The sequence below is a fragment of the Myotis davidii genome, unplaced genomic scaffold, assembly GCF_000327345.1.
Source record: "Myotis davidii unplaced genomic scaffold, ASM32734v1 scaffold238, whole genome shotgun sequence".
Lineage (NCBI taxonomy): Eukaryota > Metazoa > Chordata > Mammalia > Chiroptera > Vespertilionidae > Myotis > Myotis davidii.
The window spans coordinates 3374334-3399127 of NW_006293779.1; the positions used below are offsets into that span (position 1 = coordinate 3374334).

Consider the following 24794-nt stretch of genomic DNA (forward strand, 5'->3'; position numbering starts at 1 on the left):
TAAACACTTCACTGAAGCTCTTAATCCCTTTGACTTCCATTTGTAAAATAGACCCCCCTATCCCACAAGGACTGAGTTAGAGGAGGGTTAAGGAGAGAGACTGAAGAAGCACTGTAGGTCTAGAACAGTGATGGCGAATCTTTTGAGCTTGGCGTGTCAGCATTTTGAAAAACCCTAACTTAACTCTGGTGCTGTGTCACATATAGAAATTTTTTGATATTTGCAACCATAGTAAAACAAAGATTTATATTTTTGATAATTATTGTATATATTTAAATGCCATTTAACAAAGAAAATTCAACCAAAATAATGAGTTCGGTGTCACCCCTGACATGCATGTCATAGGTTTGTCATCACTGGTCTAGAACCTCAGAAAAGACCCATGGAAAATGAGACTTAACCTGGTGTGTTTTTTTTAGAAAAGACACATCCCAGGTATTATTGTACAAAAGGCACTGAGGCTAGCTCAGGAAAAGGAAACCCATCCTTATGTTTTATGAGAAATTAAATCAGAATGTAGGAAGGCCCAATTTAGTTTTACCCCAAATGAGCAGTAATGTTAACTCCACTTCTATTTAAAGCCAAAGAGTACAGCTTTGACAGCTAAAGTGAGGCTGCCTTGGAGCAACAATTTCAAAACGAACCCATTTGGTAATTGGAGAGTCTGCCTAGCCTGTTCCACTAGGCAGGGTTTGCTCCAAACACAGCCGATTATTAGACAGATTGCACATTTGCCAGGCAGTGTCTAAGAATGCATGTCACACCTCCGTCCCAAATAGAAATTGGATGACTTTAATTGGAGAGAAAAATAAGAGAGAGGATGGGCCACAGAAATTGAAGCTTTGAGAAAGGTACAATAATTGTCCATGTGGTTTGGGGATGGTCAGTAACTTTCTCTCCCACCTTCTGACTTAATCATTTCCTGACGTGGCTCGGTCTTTTTGAACCTTCCCAGAAGGGCCACATTTAGTGGCTCTACCTTTCATTATGAGGATCATTTTTGTGTCACAGAGTGCAAAATGTTGGATCAGTTTTCTCCTTGCATTCTGCTATCAAAACCAGGTGCCTGGCAAGAAAGTCTTGACGATGAAACAAGTCTACAATTCATGGATACCAATTCATAGCAGCAGCTCAGCCCCAGAGGCAGGTAGAAAGTCTTCGAGGCTGATGAAATATGTAGGCAGCAAGTGTCATGTCAACTCAGACAAGGCCAGCTCGGCCTGTTCAGTTTTGCCATTATAAAGGTGAACTGCCTGAATCGTGAAAGGGCGAGTGGTATTAACCTTAGAACCAGAAGAATGGCAGCTCCTGGAGAGCAGCTGGCACATAAATCCCTACTGGCTGAGAAGAAGAAAGGTGCTTAATAGGAGTGTAATTGAAGGATTTTTTCCTCTCCCCCTAGTTGGGCCCGTGTCAATGGGATTCATTTACTCCCATCCAGGACAGGGCCAGCTACCTAAGGGTATGGAAATCTAGTGACCGGCTGCCTGCACTAGAATCGGCCCCACTTCTCTGCATTCTGAAATTCTCAACAGCAGACTCTCCTTGGAGAACAAGATAGCAATAGCCCAGAATCAGCTATTAAAACAGTGATAACTTGGACTTTGCACCCATTAGCACCATTCCAAATTTATTTATCCAATTAGTTATAACCCTTCTGAGAGCCAGGATTTGGACCCTTTAAAAAGTCACATCAATATGGACTTTAGAAAGCAGCTAGTTTAGGTCTCCTTCTGAGGAACTTGAGGCTCAGTGAGGGTAAGTGGCTTATTCAAGGGAACCAGCAAGTCAGTGGCCGAGCTAGACTACAGTCATCTTGTCTATACCCCTTGTTTTACAGTTGAGGGCACAAAGTTCCATACATGAGAAGAGGCTGGCCAAGCCTGGACACCACCAAATTTCCCCAAATTTCTAATCCAGAGATTCATTCTTTGTATCACGTTATTTCTTTCTTCACATCCCCATACTGAGGGGAGATGATGAAGTAAAAGGTGGGTGAATATTTTGCATTTTGGTACATGTTCTATTGATGCATCAGCTAGCTTAGAGAGCCTACCTGGTTAAAGGTACTTCATCTTCTTTAGGTGATGCACAATGAGTAAGGAAGGAAAGACAAGGTGAGCAAAAATGGAATGATTTGGGCACAAGGATGATGATCCCCCAAAGAAGCCCAGAAAAAGATCATAATACATCCCTCTTCCTTCTTTCTCCTCACCCAGTGACCGACCCCATTCCCACCTCAAGAGAGACTAACATGGATTAGCTGGCATAGCCTTGGCTCTCTTTTCTGGAGAGGGATTGAAGGGTAGACAACAGAGCTGGCAGAAAAGGCTGTGAGTGAGACTTAAATTCCCTTTGGCTTTCTCTTCTCAGGGCAGGACCTGACTAGGATTTTTCCTGGGCCTCAGCGATGGGCAAGGCTCATGTACATAGGTAATGCAATATCCACTAGTTCTCACAGATAACTTCCAAAGTAGATATTATCATCCCCCATGTATAGGTATGGAAATTTGAGGCCAGAAATGTTAATTTTATTTCCTAGAATAACCAGCTGGTCAGTGGCAGTGCCAGGCTTAGATCCAGACCTATCTGATTGCAAAGTCAGGTGCTTCCCACTTGACCTCAGTCCTCTCCGTGTCACCAGGTAACCTCCTAGGATGCAGAGCTTCTCAGGGTCCCACCTGTTAGTTTTCCTGCCATCTCTGGGGACACCTCCCATAATCTGAGTCATACAAAGAACACCTTTTTCTCTCTTAGCCCCCTTTTCACCAACATGGAGCCAGCCACTTGTGAAGTTGACAACTTACCACCTGGGGATAGGGTGAAGATGCGTGTGTGACAAAGGCCAACTTCCTGGAATGGAGGAGTAAGGCTCTAGGGCTGGATGGCCATGTTTGGGAAACAGTTTGCCCCACTGACCATTGGTTGTCACTGTCATTGCAGGGCTGGAGTGCAGCTTTGACTTCCCCTGTGAGCTGGAGTACTCCCCTCCACTGCACGACCTCGGGAACCAGAGCTGGTCCTGGCGCCGTGTCCCCTCGGAGGAGGCCTCCCAGATGGACCTGCTGGACGGGCCCGAGGCGGAGCATTCCAAGGAGATGCCCAGAGGTAAGGGCAGAGGCCACTGCCAAGTGTTCTGGGTGGGCCAGGATGGCTGAAATGTCAATTTCTGTTTGAAACGTTAAAGCATCCCTACCCCTGCTCTACTCTATTTCCTTTGAAACCTGCTTTTAATATTTGTGCCTCTCCATGTCTTCTTGAGCCATGCAAGGGGGGGCGGGGGGGGATGCAAGTACAATTTTAAGATCGGTCCAACCCTTTATTTGCTCTCTTACCAAGGAATGGAAACAGGATTTCATGACTCTTTCATGCAGATTTCCAATGTAAGATGTAGGAGAAAGTGCTGGTCTGTCTGTCCATTTGGAACAGGGTTGCCAGATAAAAAACAAGACACCCAGTGAAACTTGAGGAACAAATTATTTTTCATATATCTCATGTAATACTTGGGACATATTTATACTTTAAAAATTATTCTAATTATACTAAAAATTATAAATTTAATTCAGTGCCCTGCACTTTTATTTGCTAAATCTCACAATCCTAATTTGGAAGGTATTGTGTAACTGGGTTAAATGTTAGTTTCAAAGCCATTAATGAATATTCAGGCTACCTATTAGCATTCAAGGTGCTTCTGGTAGTCCAGAGCTGTTTATGCACATCCCCTTCTGAATTATCATGGACTGGAAAAGGGAGGCGCTGGAGAAATAGTGGGTGCTGGTTAAATATTTGCTGAGATTTCAGAGAAAGATGTAGAGGCACTAAGCCCTACTCCTGCCTTCAGGTCTCTCTATGGCAAAGTTTAGAGCTCCTAATTCTTTGGACCCAGATAACTGCTGACTCAGAATTGACAGCCCATGTATTTGGCTTTCAGGAAGAAATAATAACTGACATGGTACTTTCAGTTTGCAAAGCCTTTTCACCCACACTGTCTCACTGGATTCCAGTATTATGAGGGAGACAAGGAAGTGAGAAAGCCGGGCTCACAGAGAGCAAGTGACTTGCTGAAGATCACACAGCGTGTACATGTGGGTCCAGGTCTAGATGTCTGTTGTGGTGGGTCTTAGACATAGTCACTTCTGTCACATTGTGTTTCTTCTTTGTAGCAAAGGTTATAGCAAGAGCCTTCACTGGGCCCATTTCTGGGGGTGATTATCTTACTCAGATTCTAATGGGCAGGGCTCAGGTAAGCTCTAGGGCAGTGGTTCTCAACCTTCCTAATGCCTCGACCCTTTAATACAGTTCCTCATGTTGTGGTGACCCCCAATTTCATTGTTACAAATTGAACATAATTAAAGCGTAATGATGAATCACAAAAACAATATGTAATTATATATGTGTTTTCCGATGGTCTTAGGCGACCCCTGTGAAAGGATCGTTCGGCCCCCAAAGGGGTCGCGACCCACAGGTTGAGAAATGCTGCTCTCAGGCCGGGGGGTGGGGAGGGGGACGGGTCTTTGGAGGTGGCACAATGCTCTTAGCCTTCCTCACCAGCCTGGAACCCTGCGGGGAGAGACCATTTTTTCCTACACACTCTCCCGGGCTAACCTTTTCTTTTTTTATGCCTCTTGAAATTGCCTGACCTTGATTTATATTTTAAGTTGCTTTCACCTGGATATTGATGTGTATTTTAGTGGGTGTGTATTTGTATGTAGGTGAGTGGCTCTTAACCTGATAGTGCATCCAAATATTCTGGAAAAGTTATACAAAATACTGCGCAGATCCCATAGCCAAGACTATGATTCAGTAGATCTGAGATGGAGTTTAGAAATCTGTGTGTTTTCAAATTTTTATTATGAAATTTAGCATGTGCAAAAATGTAGATATAACATATATGCATGGATTAAAGATTACAATAACATCAACACTTGTGTTCTCCACACCAAGTGTAGGAATTTGAATGTTGTCCATTCCTTTACAATCTATCCCCCACCTAGATAAAAATCCTCTTCCTATAAGTAGAACAACAAGTCAATCTCTCTCTCAAATCAATAAATTTTAAAAAATATTTTAAAATATCTTCCTTTCTCAGAGGTAAACACTACCCTGTATTTTGTGTTCATCATAAGTTTGCCTTTGTTTATGGCCTTACCACTTATGTATGTAGCCCCAAACAACATATGGACCAGGTTTGCAAACTGTTATATAAATGGCATAATACTGTCATTTTGTGGTTTGTCCAGTTTGATGCTTGTTACTGTGGTTCATTTAGTTTTTAATCCATGGCATGAAAATCTCACAATTTATCTCTTCTACTCTCATTAGACATTTGGATTGTTTCCAGGTTTTTACTATTGCCAGCAGCACTAATGTAAGCATTTTTGTATATGCCTCCATGCATGAGCATGTCTAAGAGTTTTCCTAGAGCATAGATCTAGAAATGGGATTGCTGGGTCATGGAGTGCAGCTTCCATTCTAATGAGTAATGCTAATCTATTTTCCAAAGTGGTGGCACCCAGCTATACCCCCCAATAGTGATGTGTTAGTATTCTTTCCTAGGACTGTACACCCTCACCAGTGTCTGGTGTCGTCAGACTGTCATTTTTGTTTATGTGGTAGATGAAAAACAGTATTTCATTGCAGATTCAATTTCCATGGAACTCTGGAAAATTATGTTTTTATAAGTGTCTCCGATGATTCTGAGGCATAGTTATATATGTTGTACTTTTGATGTAAGTCCCCTTTTCAGACTTATTCCCCTTCAGCCTCCACTAGGGATATCTCTGGGTCCCCATTCCCAGCTCCAGAATCCTGGCAGTACCTGCATTTTTCATTACTGTAGGGTTTTTATTGAATTATGATCACAATTCAGTGAGATCAGGAGAGAGAGGTAAGTAGCCATTGTACACAAACGTTGTGGAGTCAGATTTTATAACTTTGAAATCTGGTGCTTTTAAAATTTTTAAAACAATGCCAATAGTTTATGCATTGCCACTCTGCCTATTTCTCCTCCTCCATCCTCTATCTTGTGATCTCTGACATCTTCATAGTACACTGAGTACTGTGAGAAAAAAGAAAGGAAGAAGGAGTGGAGGGAAGGACAGTCACTTATCAGTGTGGAAATCTATCAATGCCTTTATGTTTTTGTAAAACTGGATCCCAAGAACCAGGGCATGTACGGAATGTGAACCTTTTCCAATTACATAAATCAACCAAGATTGGAATATTCATTTTCTTTTAGTGATTTTTGCCAACTTCTATCTCTCTGAAAAATCATTGCTCTTTCAGACATGGTAGTATGTCACATCACTAAAGACACTGATGTGAATAGCCATGACAAATGCCACTTTAGCTACACCAGTCTACTTCATCAAAATCTTTAGTGAACAAACATATCCAAACATAACTTGTAGAGATCTCACCACTGTTAGAAAGTTGTGTTTATTTTTCCTGGGGTCTAACAGGGGAGTCTATACTCACACATCCTTGATCAGTCTTAGAAACAAGGGACCTGCCTCCCAGGTCATAGGGCCACTTCTGGAATGTCACTGAGAGGCATTCAGAGCTTTCAGTAATGGGCCACACATTCCTTTTTGAGTCAACTAATTACATCACTACCTGTTCCTTGAAGCAGGGCTGTTCCTCACGAAGCAGGCTGGTATATATCATAGCGTCCCTTGACCTTCAGAGAAAGAGATAAAGGTGACGGGTGACATGCCCAAACTGCACAATGGCAAAACAAGGACCTACATTCCAGTTCTAACTCCCAACTCTTTAGGATCTCACTTTCTCTGTCTTTTTGGCAGAAAGGTATGCTGGTAGTGGAGTTAAGGAGGAGTGATGGGTGCCCTTTAGGCTAGTATAGTTACTAACGTTTTTTTTAGCTCAACATTTATTGGTTAGATGGTATTTAGACTCCATTGCCATATTTCTTGTCAGGGGATATAGAAGGGCCAGAAAAAAGCAGTGAGAGAATACCAATCATAGATAATGAACTGTAAGATTATAAATTCTACATAATTTTAATTTATGGCCCCTGTAGATGAGAATAATAAGGGGTATTCAATTCAGAGCAGCAAGATAATAAAAAGTGATGATCTTGATGGAACACAATATTATGAATTAATAAAGTCTGAGGAATTATCAGGTTGAGGCATTCTATGACTTTTCAAGAAGTCCTAGGGGCATATTTGATTTCTGCTACTTCCGGTGTCTTGGAATATAGTCAAAGGAACATATTTTTCTTCTCCAGAAAGACAAGCTTTTGATCTCTTTCATGAACCTACCTTGAAAGTGGAAAATGGATTTGTAGCCCGTCTTCAAAGCCCCTCCCCAAGCCCTCACTCATATGCTTACACAAGAAGGATGGGAGTAGACTCAGCTAGGAGGGGCTGACTAATCCTATATCAACTCAACTTTCTTTAGGGCACGGATTTTCAAGGGTGTTTTGTTTTTGGTGGAGGACCTGGGTGGAACTCTGCTACTGAGATTCTTCTGTTTACCAAGATGACTTCATTTTCAAAAGGTTGAGAAACATCTTCCTAGAGTTCTGGAATGCTAGCAATGCTGCCATAGATGACTAGGGCACCACAGTGCCAAAATAAGCCTTCTGGTCCGCTCGTGTTATACCGTTGTGTGTTAGATTCTTGTAGCTGCTATAACAAATTAATATAAGGTGGGTGACTTAAAACAACAGAAATTTGTTCTCTCCCAGTTCTGGAAGCCAGCAGTCCAAAAATCAAGGTGTTGGAAGGGTTGGTACCTTCTGGATGCTCTGCAGGAGAACCCATTCCATGCCTCCTTTCTGGCTTCTGGTGATTGCAGGTCATCTGTGGTGTTCCTTGACTTGTACATGCATCACTCCAATTTCTGCCTCCATCTTTACATAGCGTTCTCCTCTGTGTCTCTGTTTCAAATCTGTCTCTTACAGGGACACATGTCACCAGATTTAGGGCACATCTTAAATCCAGCATGATCTCATTTGAAGACCCTTAATTACATCTTCAAAGGCTCTGTTTCTAAATAAGGTCAACTTCACAGGTACCAGGGATTTGGAGTTGAACATATATTTTGGGGACCACTATTTGACTAACTACATGCTGATTTTTCTTTCCCTGTATGTAGGTTGGCATGTGGATCCTGTGTGTCTCTCTCCCTGTACCTGGGGGCTGTGGAGTGTCAGACCCTTCAGGAAGTTATGTCAGGCAGGTTAAGAGGAGTCTAGATTAATTACCAGCAGTTTACATCCTTCCTTCAATTCCTTCCCCCACACCAAGGGTTTGCAATATTCTTAAAAGAATCCCTGAACACCTCTCAAGTAGACTCTATTCCAGGGATAGCTGGAACCTGGGCCACATTTTGAGTTGAAGTGCAACTTGGAATGGGGAGTTTCTCTCTCTGGACACAACCCCCTTTATGTCCACAGTCACTGGAGGCTGCAGTTGGCTGATTAATTGGTTCTCAGTTTCATGCTCCGACCCTTGATCCCTTGGGGTGTTGATAGGCAACTGGAGTGATGAAGGTCTGACGAGTATGTCCTCCTTAGAAACTTATCATTCACCACCACTTCTACCCTTGGGCTTTATTGGCTTGTTGACTTGGCCCTCATAAAGTAGCCTCTTCAGTCATTGATTAGCACACCTACATGTGAGTGGGTTCACACACACACACACACGCACGCCCGCACGCACGCACGCACACCTGATAGCCCCATGGTTCAGGCCACTCTTTGGACCACACATCAAGATGGAAGCATTGCCTCTAGAAACCTGTGTGGCACCCTGGAGGAAGACACAGGGGCTCCTATATCCATTAGCATAGATGAATTTGTCAGGTTAGCCCCTGGGGGCTAGGGAGCCTGAAGAGAGCTCACAGCACAGTGTTGTGGGCTAGTGTGGCAGATGAAATGATGGCTGCCCAAAGAAGTCCTGATCCTCAGAACCTGGGCATATGTTGCCTTTCATATCAAAGGGGACTTTGCAGGTGAGATTATTCTGGATTGTCTGGATGGGCCCAATGAAACCACTAGGGCTCAAGAAAGAGAGAAGTAGGAGAGCCAGAGTTGGAGTGATGTGCTGATGGAAGCAGAGCCAGAGAGAAAGATTCAAAGGTCATTTAATTATGTGCTAGTTTGTATCTATTTTAAAATTTTACTTATTCTTTGGATCATATATTTCTTTATTAAACTAACAGCTGTAAGTCCCTTCCAAATGCAGGACATTGCAGATTAAAAGCTAGGTCAAGGGGACATCTAAAATCAAGGCGGTTACCATGCCATGTACAGCGGCAGCACAACAGCTGTTGGCATTGAAGATGGAGAAATAGGACCTGAGGGAAGAAATGCAGGCAGTTTCTAGCATCTGGAAAAAAGGGCAAGAATATAGATTCTCTATAGACTCTTGCCTAGAAGGAATGCAGCCCCGTCAACCCATTTTAGACTTCTGACCTCCAGAACTATAAGATAAAACATTTGTATTATTTCAAGCCACTAATTTTCTGGTAATTTGTTACAGCAGCAATAGGAAACTAGTACAGCACATCTTGACCAAGTCTGTAGAAAATGTGTTGTGCTTTTGGGGCACCCTTCTAGAAAAAGCGGGGCTCGGATGACTGGGCCTTCGACAAAAATTCCTTGCAATTATTGTAGAAGGTATCCAACGAAGGTACCTGTTGACTACCCCCTCCACTGGGAACAGAGCAAACATCTTTGTGCATCAGAAATAGAACAGAAATAGCAGCAGCAGGAGCTGAGGCTAGAAATAAGCAGTTGTGTCTGAGAGCTTGTCTCCTGTGGGTAATAAGGGCTGAAGGCAACCCTGGCAGAGGCCTAGAGAAGTTGAGTGCCTAACGCGATGGAACTGGATGAGCCTTCCCTGCATGGGGAAGGAAGCTGCGGCAATGCCAGAGCTGTTTCTGTGGCCGGAGGAGGCCGTGAAATCACATACACAGGGCCTGCGGTGAGCTGTCAGCTGTCAGGGGCTGGCCCTGGGCTCTGTCCCAAATGAAATAGGCAGGAGCTACAGATTGCAAAGTGCTTTTCCATCCACCATCACAACTGATTTTCATAACACAGCGAGATGGGTATTATTAGCTTCCCTGACTTAGGCTACATAGTAACCTTTAGACAGAGGAAATTGGTCTTTCTCATTCTTTGTGATGTCCCAAGAACCTGGCCTGAGTTCCTGTATGAAGCAGACATGCAGGGAATAATTCTTGGCCCACAGATGAAAGCTTAGAGAGAAGTGCACGGTGCAAGTCTACAAAGCCAGGATGGGGCAGAGCTGGATCTTGAATTTCAGTTTTGGAAAATGGAATCCCAAGTCCTTTACTTTATACCAAACTCTTCCTAAAACACAATGTTTCTTAGCTTGAGTCTCTTTCATGGTTAGGGCAGGCATATTCTATGAGACTATCTGTATTCCCAATGGAGATGGGAAAGGGTCCAGGCTAGCCACAACCTTCTCATTAACCCTAGGACTGTGTATCTGCCCAGGAGACATGAAAGAGATCAGCACTCCCTTACCCACACACAGACCTATTGGCAAAAGGCAGAATCTTGCCCTGGCTGGGTGGCTCGGTTCTTTGAAGCATCATCCCATACACCAAAAGGTTGCGGGTTCAATTCCCAGTCAGGGCACATACCTCGGTTGCGGGTTTGGCTCCCTAGTCAGGGCGCATACCTGAGGCAACTGATCCATGTTTTTCTCTCACATGGATGTCTCTCTCTCTCCCTCCCTCTCTCCCTCTCCTACTCCCTCTCTCCTTTCCTCTCTCTAAAATCAACTTTAAAAACACACACAAACATATCCTTGGGTGAGGATTAAAAAAGACAGAAATCTTACTGGTTCAAGGTGTTTGAGCACATCCTCTGTCTAAATATTAATAGACCACTAAGCTACACACTGATGTCCCATAGGAAGCCACAGTAAAAATAAAAACAAGAACATTAAAAAAAAAAAGGAAAAAAAGCTGAACAGAGATATTAGCAGTCACACACTGCAGGGAAAAGATTTCACAGATACAACTCAGCCAAGTTATTAAACAAAAAAACAAACTAACTTAAGAAAGAAACAAAACAAAACAGCAATAACAAAAGGATCAACAACAATCTTCAGAGGAGAAAATTGGAATCCAAAGTTGCTAGCAGAATTGCCTTACAATAAATATTAAAGTAAGTCCTTCAGGCTGAAATGAAATCATACCAGGAGATACCTTGAAGAACACCAGAAATAGTAGATATGTGGGTTAATATAAAAGACTCAATAAATATGTTTTTCTTATTTCTTTTCTTAACATCTTTGAAAGACATAAGATTATGTCTTTCATAAATGCGCACCTACAAAGCTATATTGTTGGGCTGACACATATACAAGTAATATATATGACAATAATAGCACAAAGGGTAGGAAATGGAATGGAGCTATATTGGGGCCAAATTTCTATATTTTACTGGAATTGAGTTAGTATTAATCTGAAGTAGGTTGTGATAAGTTCAGATGCATGTAGTATAAAGCAACCACCAAGAAAATAACTCCAAAAATGTTTTTAAAAAATCAAGAGAAGCTTTTAAACGTTACACTGAAAAATACTTGGCAGTCAAGTAGGAATGGAGGAACCAAAAAGATAAGAGAGGCCCTGGCCGGTTTGGCTCAGTGGATAGAGCATTGGCCTGTGGACTGAAAGGTCCCAGGATCGATTCTGGTCAAGAGCATGTACTTTGGTTGCAGGCACATCCCCAGTAGAGGGTGTGCAGGAGGCAGCTGATCGGTGTTTCTCTCTCATTGATGTTTCTAACTTGCTATTCCTCTCTGTAAAAAAAAAAAAAAAAAAATAAATAAAATATATTTTAAAAAAAGATAAGAGAGTAAAAAAATAGCAGAAAAGGCTAATGCAAACCCAACCAAATCAATATATATATGCAACCATTACAACCGACCAGAATGACCAGGTGACTGGCGGGTAGCTATGATGTGCACTGACCTAGACCTTGCTGCTGGGACCCTGACAGCCCCAAATCTGGTTCACCTCCACCCTGGACCCAGATAAGAGGGAGGAGGGAGCCCAATTCCTTGCAGAATCGGCCATTGGTTAGCTTGCTACTGGGGCCAACCTCCCATGGTCCCTCCCCCAGGCAGACAACCCCCACCCCCCAATTGGCCCCGATCACTGGCCAGGCTGAGGGACCCCACCTATGTATGAATTCATGCACTGGGCCTCTAGTATTAATATAAGTAGCCCAGTCAATCAAAAGACAGAGATTGTCAGACTAGATTAAAAAAAAAAAGCAAGATCAACGATATGCTTTCTACAAGAGGTACACCATCAATTCAAAGAAGTTGAAAATAAAAGGATAGAAAAGGAGATACTATGCAAATAGTAACCATAAGAGAGTGGGAGTAGCCACCTTAATATCAGACAAATGGAATTTAAAACAATAAATTACTAAGGAAAAGATAGACATTTGATATTTATAAAAGAGTTGATTCACCAGGAAGATATAACAATTATAAATGTATATGTATCTAATAATAGAGCCTCAAATCACATGAAGCAAAACTGCCATAACTTAGAGGAGAAACAGATAATTTAACAATTAGATTTGGAGATTTCAATTATTCATTCCCAACAATGAATAGAACTAAAAAGAGAATTATATAGAAGACTTGAATAATACTATCAACCAACTGGACCTACCTGAAAAATATAGGACATTCTACCCAAGGAATGTAGGATACACACTCATTTTAAGTGCACAGAAAACTTTCTCCAGGATAGATCATATGGTAGGCTAAAAACAAGTCTCAGTAATAAAATTCATACAAAATGTGTTCTTCAACTACAATGGGATAAATTAGGAGTTAACAACAGCAAAAAATCTTGAAAATCCACAAGTATTAGGAAATTGAACAATGCATAAAACAAGAAATCAAGGGAAATCAGAGAATAGTTTACATGAAAATTAAAATAAAATATACCAGAACTTAGGGGACAAACGTTTAAAAATGCTTGGAGAGAAATGTATAACTTTAAATGCCTATATTAGAAAAAAAGAGAAGTTTCAAATCCAATCTTAAGCTCCCATATTAAGAAGCAAACAAACATTACTGGGAACCCAAATCATGCAGAGGGAAAGAAATAAAGATGAAAGAAATCACTGGAATAGAAAACAGAAAAAGCAATAGTGAGAACTAATGAAACTCAAAGTTGGTTCTTTGGCAAGATCAACAAAATTGACAAACCTTTAATTAGACTAACTAATGGAGAAAAAGAGAAAGAAGACACAACAAATTATCAAAATCAGGAATGAAACAGATAATATCACTACTCACCCTAAAGAAATTAAACGATTATAATAAGGATATATTACAAATATGATTTTGCCAATAAATTAGACAACTTAGGTAAAATGGACCAGTTCTTAGAAAGACATAAATTACCATAATTAACTCGAGAAGAAATATAAAATTTTGATCAGACCTATAATAACAAGTAACTAACGTATTTTAGTAACTGAAATTGTCCCACAAAGAAAAGACCATTTAAACTCAGATGTCTTTGCTGGTGAATTCTATCAAGTATTTAAGGAACAAATAACACTAATTCTTCCTGTACTCTTTAAGAAAATAGAGTGAACATCCCAGATCATCTATAAGACCACTCACTTTTTGCTGATAATACAGCTAAAAAAGACATCACAAAGAAAGAAATCACTTACCAATATTACTTATGTACATAGAAACACAAATCCTTTTTTTAAAAATATATTTTATTAATTTTTCACAGAGAGGAAGGGAGAGAGATAGTCAGAAACATCGATGAGAGAGAAACATCGATCAGCCGCCTCCTGCACATCTCCCAGTGGGGATGTGCCCGCAACCCAGGTACATGCCCTTGACCGGAATCGAACCTGGGCCCTTTCAGTCCACAGGCCGACGCTCTATCCACTGAGCCAAACCAGTTTCGGCGATACACAAATCCTTAACAAACCATTAGCAAACAAAATCCAGCAGCACCTGAAAAGGATGATACTGTGATCAACTGGAATTTATCCAGAAAACCAAGGTTGGTTTAACATCTACAAAACAATGCAGTAATCCATATTAATAGGATAAAGGGCATAAACCTGTGACCATCTCATTTGAAACACAAAAGGAATTTGATAAATTCCAACATCTATTTATGATTAAAAAAAAAAATCTCTCTACAAACTACGAATAGAAGGGAATTTCTGAAACCTGAAAAAACCGTTATCTTTGAAAAACCCATAAGCTTTCCCTCAAGACTAGGAACAAGGCAAGGATTTCTGCTTTCATCACTTCTGTTCAACATTAAACCTAGCTAGTGCGATAAGGAAAATAAAGAGAAGGAAGGAAAGAAGGGGGAGGAAGGATGGGAGGGAGGAAGGAAGGAAGGAGATAAATTAAAGGCATTAAGATTGAAAAGAAAAAAAAAATTTCCCTTAGCAAAACACATGGTCCTTTATTTAGAAAATATAAGATATTTCACAAAAAAACCCCAAAACTAATAGAACAAATAAATAAATGTATCAATATTAAAAGATACAAAATCAGTATGCAAAAATCAATTATATTTCTACGTTTAACAACAGACAGTTTCTAAAGGGAAATTAAAAAACAATTCACACAACAAAAGCATCAAAAAGAAGAAAATAGTAATAGATTTAACAAAAGAAGTGTAAAGTTTGCACATTGAAAACTGTAGAGTGTTGCTGAAAGAAATTAAGGATAATATAAACAAAAAGAGACATTGCATTCTCATGGATTGGAAAACTCAACAGTTTAAGATGGTATTTCTCACCAAATTGATCTGTAAATTCAATGCAATCCATATCAAAATCCCAGAACGCTTTATATTTTGTAGCCTAAAATTTATATGAAAGTGCAAAGGACCTAGAATGAACAAGATGATCTTGAAAAAATACAAAAATTGGAGAACTTGCGTCACCTGTTTCTAAGACTTAATATACAGCCAAAGTAATAGAGATGGTGTAATCTGGGGGCAAGGGCAGGCATGTATATCAATGGAACAGAATTGAGAGTCCAAAAACAAATTCTTATATTTATGATCATTTGACTTTTGATGAGGGTGCCTAGACAATTCAATGTGGGAATGGCAGTCTTTTCAACAAATAGTGCTTGGATAATTGGATATCCATATACAAAATTAAATAAAGAAACATAGACCCTTATTTCGTACCGTATTAATACAAAAATTAATTCATCATAAATCATAGACATATATGAGAGCTAAAACTTGGGGGAAAAGGAAGAAATTGTTGGGGTCTTGTGTTGTGAAAATACTTCTTAGGTATAACACTAAAATCACAATAAATGAAAAACGGTAAGTTCTACCTTATCAAAATTCAAAACTTTTGTGCTTAAAAGACTCCATTAAGAAAACGAAATAACAAGCCACAGACTAGAAGAAAATATTGGCAAATCATATATCATATAAAGTACTTGTATCCAGAATATGTAAATAATTTACAATTTAATAACAAGACTAAAACTGCAATTAAAGATGAGAATCATCTCATGCATTTCAAAGGGATTTAGTGAGAATTGAACAAGATAATGCCCTAAAGCTCTTTTTGACATAATATTCGGCATATAGTAAATACTCAATAAGTGGTGGCAATAGTTATGATCAAAAAGTTTATAGCTATTTTATAAATAAGCTGAGCTCCAGAGAAAGTAAAGAATTTGCCCAAGGACACTGAGTATAAGCAGCAGTGTCCAAAGAGAATTTAGAAAATTCCACAGTGATCATCACACTTGGTGAGTGAAGGTTGCTCCTCTGGGCCATTCTGTTGTTCAAGGTGACCAAGGATGAGGCCTCCTCCAGTGTCTGTGCCCTCAGGGGAGTGGAAGAGGGAGACGCAGGCTGCTTTTAGTGGGCAGCTCTTCTGGTCTCACAGTTCTCACCCTTTCCCTCACTTGTTTTTCATTGATTGTTTAAATATTATTATAGTTCATTGTCAGTGTTATTTGGAATAGAGAAAAAATTGAAAACAACTTTAAATATCTATTAACAGGGACCAGCAAAATTAACTAGGATTTATCCAAACAAATTTAACTGCAAAATTAATATGTACTTTTTGTGAAAAAAATTTTTAGATAGATATAGACATGGGAGATGTTGATAGTTAGATTAAGAATATACCATCTGGTGTGGCTCAGTGGTTGAGCACGGACCCATGAACCAGGAGGTCAGGTCACATGCCCAGGTTGTAGGTTCGATCCCAGTTGATAGATGATTCTCTCTCATCATTGATGTTTCCTTTCTCTGAAATAAAAAATAAAAATCTAAAAAAAATAAGAATCTAGGTTGTAAAACAATATGCATATCATGGCCTCATTTTGTTTTGTATATATTTATTTAGGTATAGATAATATCCTGGAAGCACATATATTAAACCATTATCACCAGTTACTGCTGGAAAGTAGAATTTTGGTTGGAGAAATTAAATTTTTTCCATGTATTTATTTTGTAATTAAAAAATAAATACATTTTTTTTTTGTTAATCCTCACCTGAGTATATTTTTATCCATTGTTTTTCAGAGAGAGTTGAAGGAAGGAAGGGAGGTAGGGAGGAGGAAGGGAGGGAGGGAAGGGGAGAGAGAGAGAAACATCAGTGTGAGAGCAACACATCAACTGGTTGCCTCCTGTACATACCTTGACCAGGAGCAGAGAGTGAACCCGAAACCCAGGTATGTGCCCTTGACTGGGAATTGACCATTGTGTGCACAGGCCGACACTAACCACTGAAAACACTGTCCAGGTCAAAATACATAACATTTTTAAATTTTTTTATTTCAAAATCCTTATTTACTTCCCATTTAAAAACAAAATAAAGTCACACAGCTAGTAAATGGCACACTCAGGATTTGAACTCAAATCTGTGCCCTCTCTACCATACAGTCCTCCTTTTGAAGGGACTTGGATGAGAAATTAGGAGGTGCTTCCTGAGCCTAAGGTTGTGAATCACTGATTCAGTTATCAAAGGCGGTCTTAGCTGCTCCTGTTTGGGAGACAGTGAATAATGGAAGGTGATGAAAGCCTCGTGAAAAAAACAAACAAACAAAAAACCAGGGACATTGCCCAACTGACTCCTGGAAGCCCCTTTTTATTCTTCTGTGATGCAACAGAATAAGAAAATACCATTTTTTGATAGTATCAAATTAGGTAGCAGACTTTCAAAGCAGCAAGGGAAAAGGGGACTCTAGAAACGACCATCTAGTAATTCAATCCTGTTAAAATAGTGAAACACATATTAAGAGGAAAAAATACTATCTAGGATAATGGAATTATGAGCAATAAGCATTATGGGTTTTAAAAGAACAAATCATGCCAGATAAAGTTGATTGCTTTTTTGATTAGTAGACTGAAGGAATAGAGTCAATGCAATATATCTTGATTTTAGCAAAAGGTTTGATAGTGTCTCATGAAATTTTACTCAGGAAATTAATTGAAAATGGCCTAGAGATGAGCACTGTTGTGTGAACTTCAGCATGGTGACAGGATAGCAGACGGGAATGAGAAGCAGCGATGCAGCATAGTGAGGAGATGAGGGGCGGGGAGGTTCAGGTCAGGGGTCAGTTCTATTTAATTATTTCATTACTTCTCAGGAAGAAGAGGAGGCAGCTCTTACGTGAGTGAAATTTATAGTCTGTCTTATCTGTGTGTTTTAATGAAAAAATTTTTTGAAAGCTATCAAGGCTACCTGGTTTCCAATCATGGGTGTAGCCTCATTCTGGGTCCCACGAGAAGCCCTATGGGTACAAACAATATCATAATGAACTTCAACTCTACTTCTGAATGATGAGTACATTTAATGGCCTTAGACAAGAGCCCCACCTATCTTTGTCACCCCACGCTTATCCTGCATAGGGAGGACCCTCTCAACCCATAACACCTGGGAGCCTCCAACACCTTAGAGAAGTGGTTCTCAACCTGTGGGTCGCGACCCCTTTGGGAGTCGAACGACCCTTTCACAGGGATTGCCTAAGACCATCGGAAAACACATATATAATTACATATTCTTTTTGTGGTTAATCACTATGCTTTAATTATGTTTAATTTGTAACAATGAAAATACATCCTGCGTATCAGATATTTACATTACGATTCATAACAGTAGCAAAATTACAGTTATGAAGTAGCAATGAAAATAATTTTATGATTGGGGGTCACCACAACATGAGGAACTGTATTAAAGGGTCGCATTAGGAAGGTTGAGAGAACCACTGCCTTAGAGCCTAGCACTCAACCCTATAATTTAATACTACCTGCTATTTGTCAGGCCCAGGGTAGACATAAAGGATAAAGGATGTCATACATGCACAAGACATAAAGAATAGCTCATATTTAAAGTAGGTGACAGACACATTAAACTGGTAGTGGTTATTGCTGTAATCAAATTTAAAAAATCCTGTGGAAAAACAGAGGAGGCTGAAAGCAACATTAGATGGGGAAGAAGGGGAGTTTGGGAGAGCCAGAGGTTGCCGAGGCCAGCTTTGAAGCAGAGCTGATATTTTACCAGGGGCTTAAAGGAAAGGTAGGTTTTTACATAGGATAGAAAAGAAAGGGCAATTTAGCTGTGATAGGAACCTCTTACCAGCACCAGAGAGGTGTTACTGGACAGGACAGCCCCCTGAGTCAATGGAGAGGGCTGTCCCAACCTCAGTCCTTATCTTCTCATATAAATGGATTTGTACAAGAGACCTTGACTGCATTGTGAAAAGCCAATTTATTGAAGCAATTAAAGCAATGACCTTTATTGAAAAAGCAAAGCAAGCAAACCTGTACACCCAGCTTCTAAAGCACAGACGGGCTCTCAGCTGATCTGAAGAGCAAGTTGGGTGGGGGTCTGAGGTGTCATATATCCTCCCGTTTATGGGTCTCGAAATTCCTCTGCTGAATATTTTAGTACAGATTATTTCTCAAGGTCCCTTCTTTCCTACTTTGTTGTGGCCTTCCCAGAATTCATGAGAAGCACCTGGCAACTTTATCTTGCCAAGCCTTGAGACTGCGGGCTTCTCTGCTTAGGGGTAAAACGGCCCTTTTTTGTCCTTTCCCCTCCCTTTCTGCATTCTCTCATTAGGGAGGTTTTTTAACCATTTGCTCGGGTGTCCTTGGCAGGGGAAGATAATGATTTGTGAGTTGCAAGCTGGCTGCAAATTGCCCATACTGTTTGGCCTTGCTTTAATTTTCCTGTCTCAGTTTCCGTATTCCTCCTGCCCTGGAATCCTGTAACACAGCCAGAGGATGGAGGCTAGTGAGTGAACGCAGACAAGCTACTGAACCTCTGTAAATGATCTATAAACTCTAACAGTGGTCAGAGCAGCCCTAAGTGTTTTGTGGGGATGACGTGATGGGCTGTCTATTAGAACATAGGACTGCAAAGCAGAGCTGAGATTCAACAGCTAGAAGCCATTCTGGGTGGAGGCAAGGAGCAATGTGGGGTGCTGTAGTGAGACACGAGGATGAAAAGACAGTTCAGAACCAACTTGTGAAGAAAGACCCCAAAAGTCACATTAAGGAACCCAGATTTTATAAGGCAGAGAGTAAATAGAACTTTAATGAGCTTATAAGTAGAGGGGTATAACTTGGCCAGAGATTGCAATACCAAGGTCACTCTAACAGTGATGGAGGAGGAATATGAGTAACAGAGTGGCCAAAACACAGCCAGGTAAGAGGCTGCTTAAGCCAATTTACAGACAAAGACCCAAACCAGAGCAGTCACATTGGAAGTAGAAAGAAGGCTTTGAATCTGAGATCTGTCTTGGTAGCTAAAGATAAAAGAATCAATATTAATTTAATTGTATAGTCCAGGCAACTGGGTATTTAGTAATACCACTATCTAAGAAATGGAGCTCAGAAACAGCAGACCATGAAGTTGTGTGTGTGTGTTGTTGTGTTTTAATATATTTTTATTGATTTCAGAGAGGAATGGAAAGAGAGAGAGAAAGAGAGAGAGAAACATCAATGATGAGAGAGAATCATTGATCAGCTGCCTCCTGCATACCCCCTACTGGGTATGGTGCCTGAAACTAGGGGATGTGCCTTTGACCGGACTCAAACCTGGGACACATCAGTTCGAAGGCCAACGCCCTATCCACTGAGCCAAACCAGCTAGGGTGTGAGGTTGGTTTTGTATCATCCCAGGGAGCATTTCTCTGGCCTTAGGCAAATCAAGGTTCTGAGCTTCCTTTGCGTATAGAGTGAAGTCTTGATAGGCCGATGCGGAGCTGCCACTCCTGGATCTCGGAAACACTGGCAATAGGAGCAGTACTTGTAGGACAAACACCTCGGAAGGTTTTGCCTCGGGAAGAATTGGGAAAGCTGTACTAAGTGGGAGAAAGTAAATGAGGCATTAAGAAAACAAGGGAATTCCCACAGATATTAGCGTCCTTTCTTTCTTCCAGTCTTGTTTTGTTGTTTCAGTGTAACAAAGAAACATTTCCAAAAGTCACTTTCAGGGTGCTTTCAGCATGGAGCCAAACATTTCATTATTTCTCTACTTGACATACAGGCTAACACTAGAGAGAATCATTGTACATATCCTGACCTGAAACATATCAGGTTACACACTAGACCTACTTGTGAATTTCGTACATTGTTACATGGAACCAAGTCTAAACTTGCACATCCCTGATGTCTAAAGTTAGATTTTTGTCCTATGCTTTCCTTTAAATGTTAAACCAAAGAGAGTGAAACTAGTTGAAGATATTGCCTGGTTCATTAAAAATTGTGATGAAACTTTAAAGAATAAAGACCTTAAATTTTAAAAAATTGTGTTGAGAAGATATTAAACATGTCTTAGGTCAGCAATTTTCAACCTTTTTCATCTCATGGCACACATAAACTAATTACTAAAATTCTGTGGCACCCCCCAAAATATACTTTTTGCTGACCTGACAAAAAAGATAGGTATAATTTTGATTCATTCACACCAGATGGCTATTGTTGCACTGGCTGTTGTCATTGTTTTATTTGACAGTCTAAGGGAAAAGAGGTCAGTGCCTCTGACTAAATAGTCAGGTACTGCATGTTTTAAAAGTTCTTACAGCCAGTGTGCCTGCTGTGGCATACCGGTTGAAAAAATCACTATCTTAGATACGTGACACACTGAGAGTCACCCAAAATACTATCTAGTCCTTTTGAAATGGTCCCCATGAGGTTAAACTCAATAGAGGGAAATCATGCCAGATCTCCCAGCTGTCATCACTGCGTATGCTTGTTCTTGGGTGAAAGTTGCTGAGAGAACCGGGGAGGGAGCAAAGGAGGACAGTGGGAAGGAGAAAGGGAGGGAGAGCAATCAGCTTTGGACTAAGAATTTTCTTTCACTGTCTTCCTTTAAGCTTTGACTGATTATGTTTACTTTGACTCACCTGAAGTGATTAATAAGAGCATAGCTTCATGAAAGAATATTGTGTCAGTGTAATCAAGACATTTTTACTTAAACTTTTTTCAATGTCCCCAAGATATAATCACTAGGTCATTTTGGAATCATGTTTTATGGTTGCTTGGGAAGATGAATATTATGAGTTTCAATGGGGAAATTAGGCCCACAGTTTAGTCTGCTCTGATTTATGAATTGCCCTTTAAGAAAATACAGTGGTAGCTGTACATGAATTTATGGAAAGTCAATGTTGTTCCGAGAATGTGTTCAGTGCAGGGAGGATTAGTCTAATAGTCAGACTTCCTGTGAGTCAGTGTATGAACAGACAAATCTCTGGTTTCTTGTCAGTTGTCAAGCAGCTCTTAAGCACCTACTATCTACTGAACACCTTTCTAGGAATCGTGAGAAAAACATTGTAGTATAAGGTAAAAGGGCAAGGGCTACTCCCTCCATCTTGCCCCGAATCCTCCATGTTGGGGCAGCAGCCATGTGCTCAGCAAGGCTTCTTCCCGGAAGCCCAAGCCTCTGCTAGCCACACCCAGGATTTCTCTAAACTAACCAATGATAATCAAGGGACGTGCGTGCCATAGATATGAACACATCCTGTGGATGTGGATAGATAACGAGACATCAACTTGCGCCTGGCCAATCGGCAGGGCCCACAGTCCCCTCTCCTTCCCTTACTCCACCCCCCTATAAAACTCCTCTTCCCACCGGGCTAGCTCTCTCTGCCACTTGCTGCTGTGTCAGTAAGGAGGGTAGGGGAGCCAAGCCCGGGTTTGAATAAAAGACTCTTTGCTTTTGCATCGGACACAGCTGGCTCCCTGGTGGTCTTTTGGGGATCCTAAAATCTGGGCATAACATTAGGCATGATGGTTCTTGTTCCAAGCAGTTTATGCTTTCATCAAAGTGATATATGCCACAAACAGTGTAAGGATCAAAAGCTATATTATGAAAACTGGCACCCAAATTCCTTGAGGAAGACACTATCTTTGTTTGGAAAAATATCTTCAAATAAATTGCTTGAAGGATAGATAACAGATCTGAAGTGATGGATGTCCATATGTTCTGATGAAAATAATGAGAGGACATTTCCTTAAAACATGAAAGAGGGGAGAGAGGACCAGTGAAACCATTTTTTTGCAGTATTCAGCACTTTAAAATATACTTATTCACCTTTAAATTTTAGTTTTTAATTACAGTTTACATTCACTATTATTTTATTAGTTTCAGATGTACAGCATAGTGGTTAGATAGTCATATACTTTACAAAGTGACCCCCCAGATATTTCAAGTACCCACCTGGCACCGTACATAGTTATTACAATATTATTGACTATATTCCCTATGCTGTACTGTGCATCCCCATAACTATTTTGTAACTACCAATCTGTACTTCTAAATCCTTTCACCTTTTTCACCCAGTCCCCCAACCTTCCTCCCCTCTGGCATCCATCACTCTGTTCTTTGTGTCTATGAGTCTGTTTCTATTTTGTTTGTTCAGAAAAAGACCGAAAATAATGGAAATGGAGAGAAGGTTCCAAAGGAAGGAAATCAAGGCCCTCTGGTGCAGCTGTGCACACTCCTCGCTGGAAGGAGAGTCCCAGCCTCCCCTGGCTGACTGCTTGCTGCCTCTCCCTGTGCCTCCTTCTCCCTGTCCCTTGACTCAGGCCTCTATTTCTGCTCTTTTTCTTTGCCCCAGTCTTCTTCCTGTTTCCTTCATTCCTCCTTTTGCCCTCACTTCCTTTTTTGTGTCTATTTTTCTTTCCTTCAACATCACACCCCACCTCTTAGGAAGGAAAGAGGGGAGAATATTAAGCATTGGTCTGAGGATAGACAGAGTTGGTTGGATTGCATCCAGGGGGTGGCTCCGTCCCCTTGGGAAGCTTCCAGAGAAGAGGGGCCTCTGGAGGGAACAGCTGAGGCCTGGGTTTGCCCATCTTCTTGAACTATTTGTTCCCGACTCCTCTGAACAAATTGGGCACAGATGACTCAGACTTTACAATGTTCTTTGGTCTGTGTACTTCCTTTATTCAGCTGGTACTCTATCTCCTGGAATAGAGTTCAATCACACAACCAGTCAGCAAGTGTGTTAGGGGGTTTGTGGGTGCAGAGCCCTGGCTGGGCCCTGGGCCCCAGAGGGACCACCCCAGGAGACTCTTGGTGCCTCCATTTTCCATGGTACAGCAGGGACATGCTTGCTCAAGCCAAGGCTTCCTTCCAAAACTGTATATAGTAAAGGGCTGCTTATTTTGCGATGCCTTGAGATGGGTATGTTGGTCTTTTCAAAAGATATATTCTAGCTAGTAATATAGAAAATGAAAATGTGTAAGAAGGGGTCATATGAAGATAAGGAAAAAGGAGAAGGCACAGAATAGGAGAGAAGAGAGGAGATAGAGATGGAAGAGAAAGGAGGGAAGAAGGGTAAGAGATTGTTCAAATTGCTTATATTAAATATTTTATGAAGAGTATAACCCCCCCAAAATAGATACATGTGTTTATACATACATACATACATACATAAATACATAAATTAAATTTTTAGAAACTAACAGCCACACTCACTTTACAAGTGAATTTTTTTTTTAATATATTTTATTGATTTTTTACAGAGAGGAAGGGAGAGAGAGAGAGAGTTAGAAACATCGATGAGAGAGAAACATCGATCAGCTGCCTCCTGCACATCTCCTACTGGGGATGTGCCCTCAACCCAGGTACATGCCCTTGACCGGAATCGAACCCGGGACCTTTCAGTCCGCAGGCCGACGCTCTATCCACTGAGCCAAACCGGTTTCGGCTACAAGTGAATATTTAGTTAGAATTGTCCCCAAAGACAGATATTGTAAATGTAAAGAAGGGATGGTTTTTATTTTGCTGTCTGTTTACCTGATAGGCTGCTTGATTGCTTTTTTAATATCTTGGGTCTAGTCTCATCTTCAAGATAGGTAATTAGCTTTATCTCTGTGAACTTTCAGCTTCCTGATGTATAACAGGGCAGTTCGACTGTCTCACCTTTCTTATGGGGCTGCTCATATAAAGAATGTGGCCACCTTGTGTGAGCAGCCCAGGCCCTATGCAGTGCTTAGTCACAGTACACAGCAGTGGCAGAAGAGACCCCCCCAGCATAAAATGCACCCCCAGAATAGACCAAATTGAAGGGCGGGCATCTCTTCAGCTCACTTTCCCAAAGCAGAGGAGCCCCACTCCCAGATGCGGTGATGTTTAGCCATACATACTTGCCTAGCGACCATCACCAGTTGATTTGCCATGGGACATGAAGTGCTGTCTATAAATGCTACGCTTATTTCATTAAGCAGCATTGTTCTGGTGAGACTGCAAATCTCTCTACCAGCCACTAATTCTTTTGTTTGAA

The 24794-nt window shown here is 40.8% G+C and overlaps 1 protein-coding gene across 1 annotated transcript in view; it reads left to right on the forward strand.

The window, feature by feature from the left end:
- Window positions 1–24794, forward strand: part of ALK (anaplastic lymphoma receptor tyrosine kinase) — a 579333-nt gene that overhangs the window by 198044 nt on the left and 356495 nt on the right. The window contains 1 exon segment of the mRNA XM_006767430.2: window positions 2944–3108. Coding sequence (XP_006767493.1) covers window positions 2944–3108 — 165 coding nt within the window.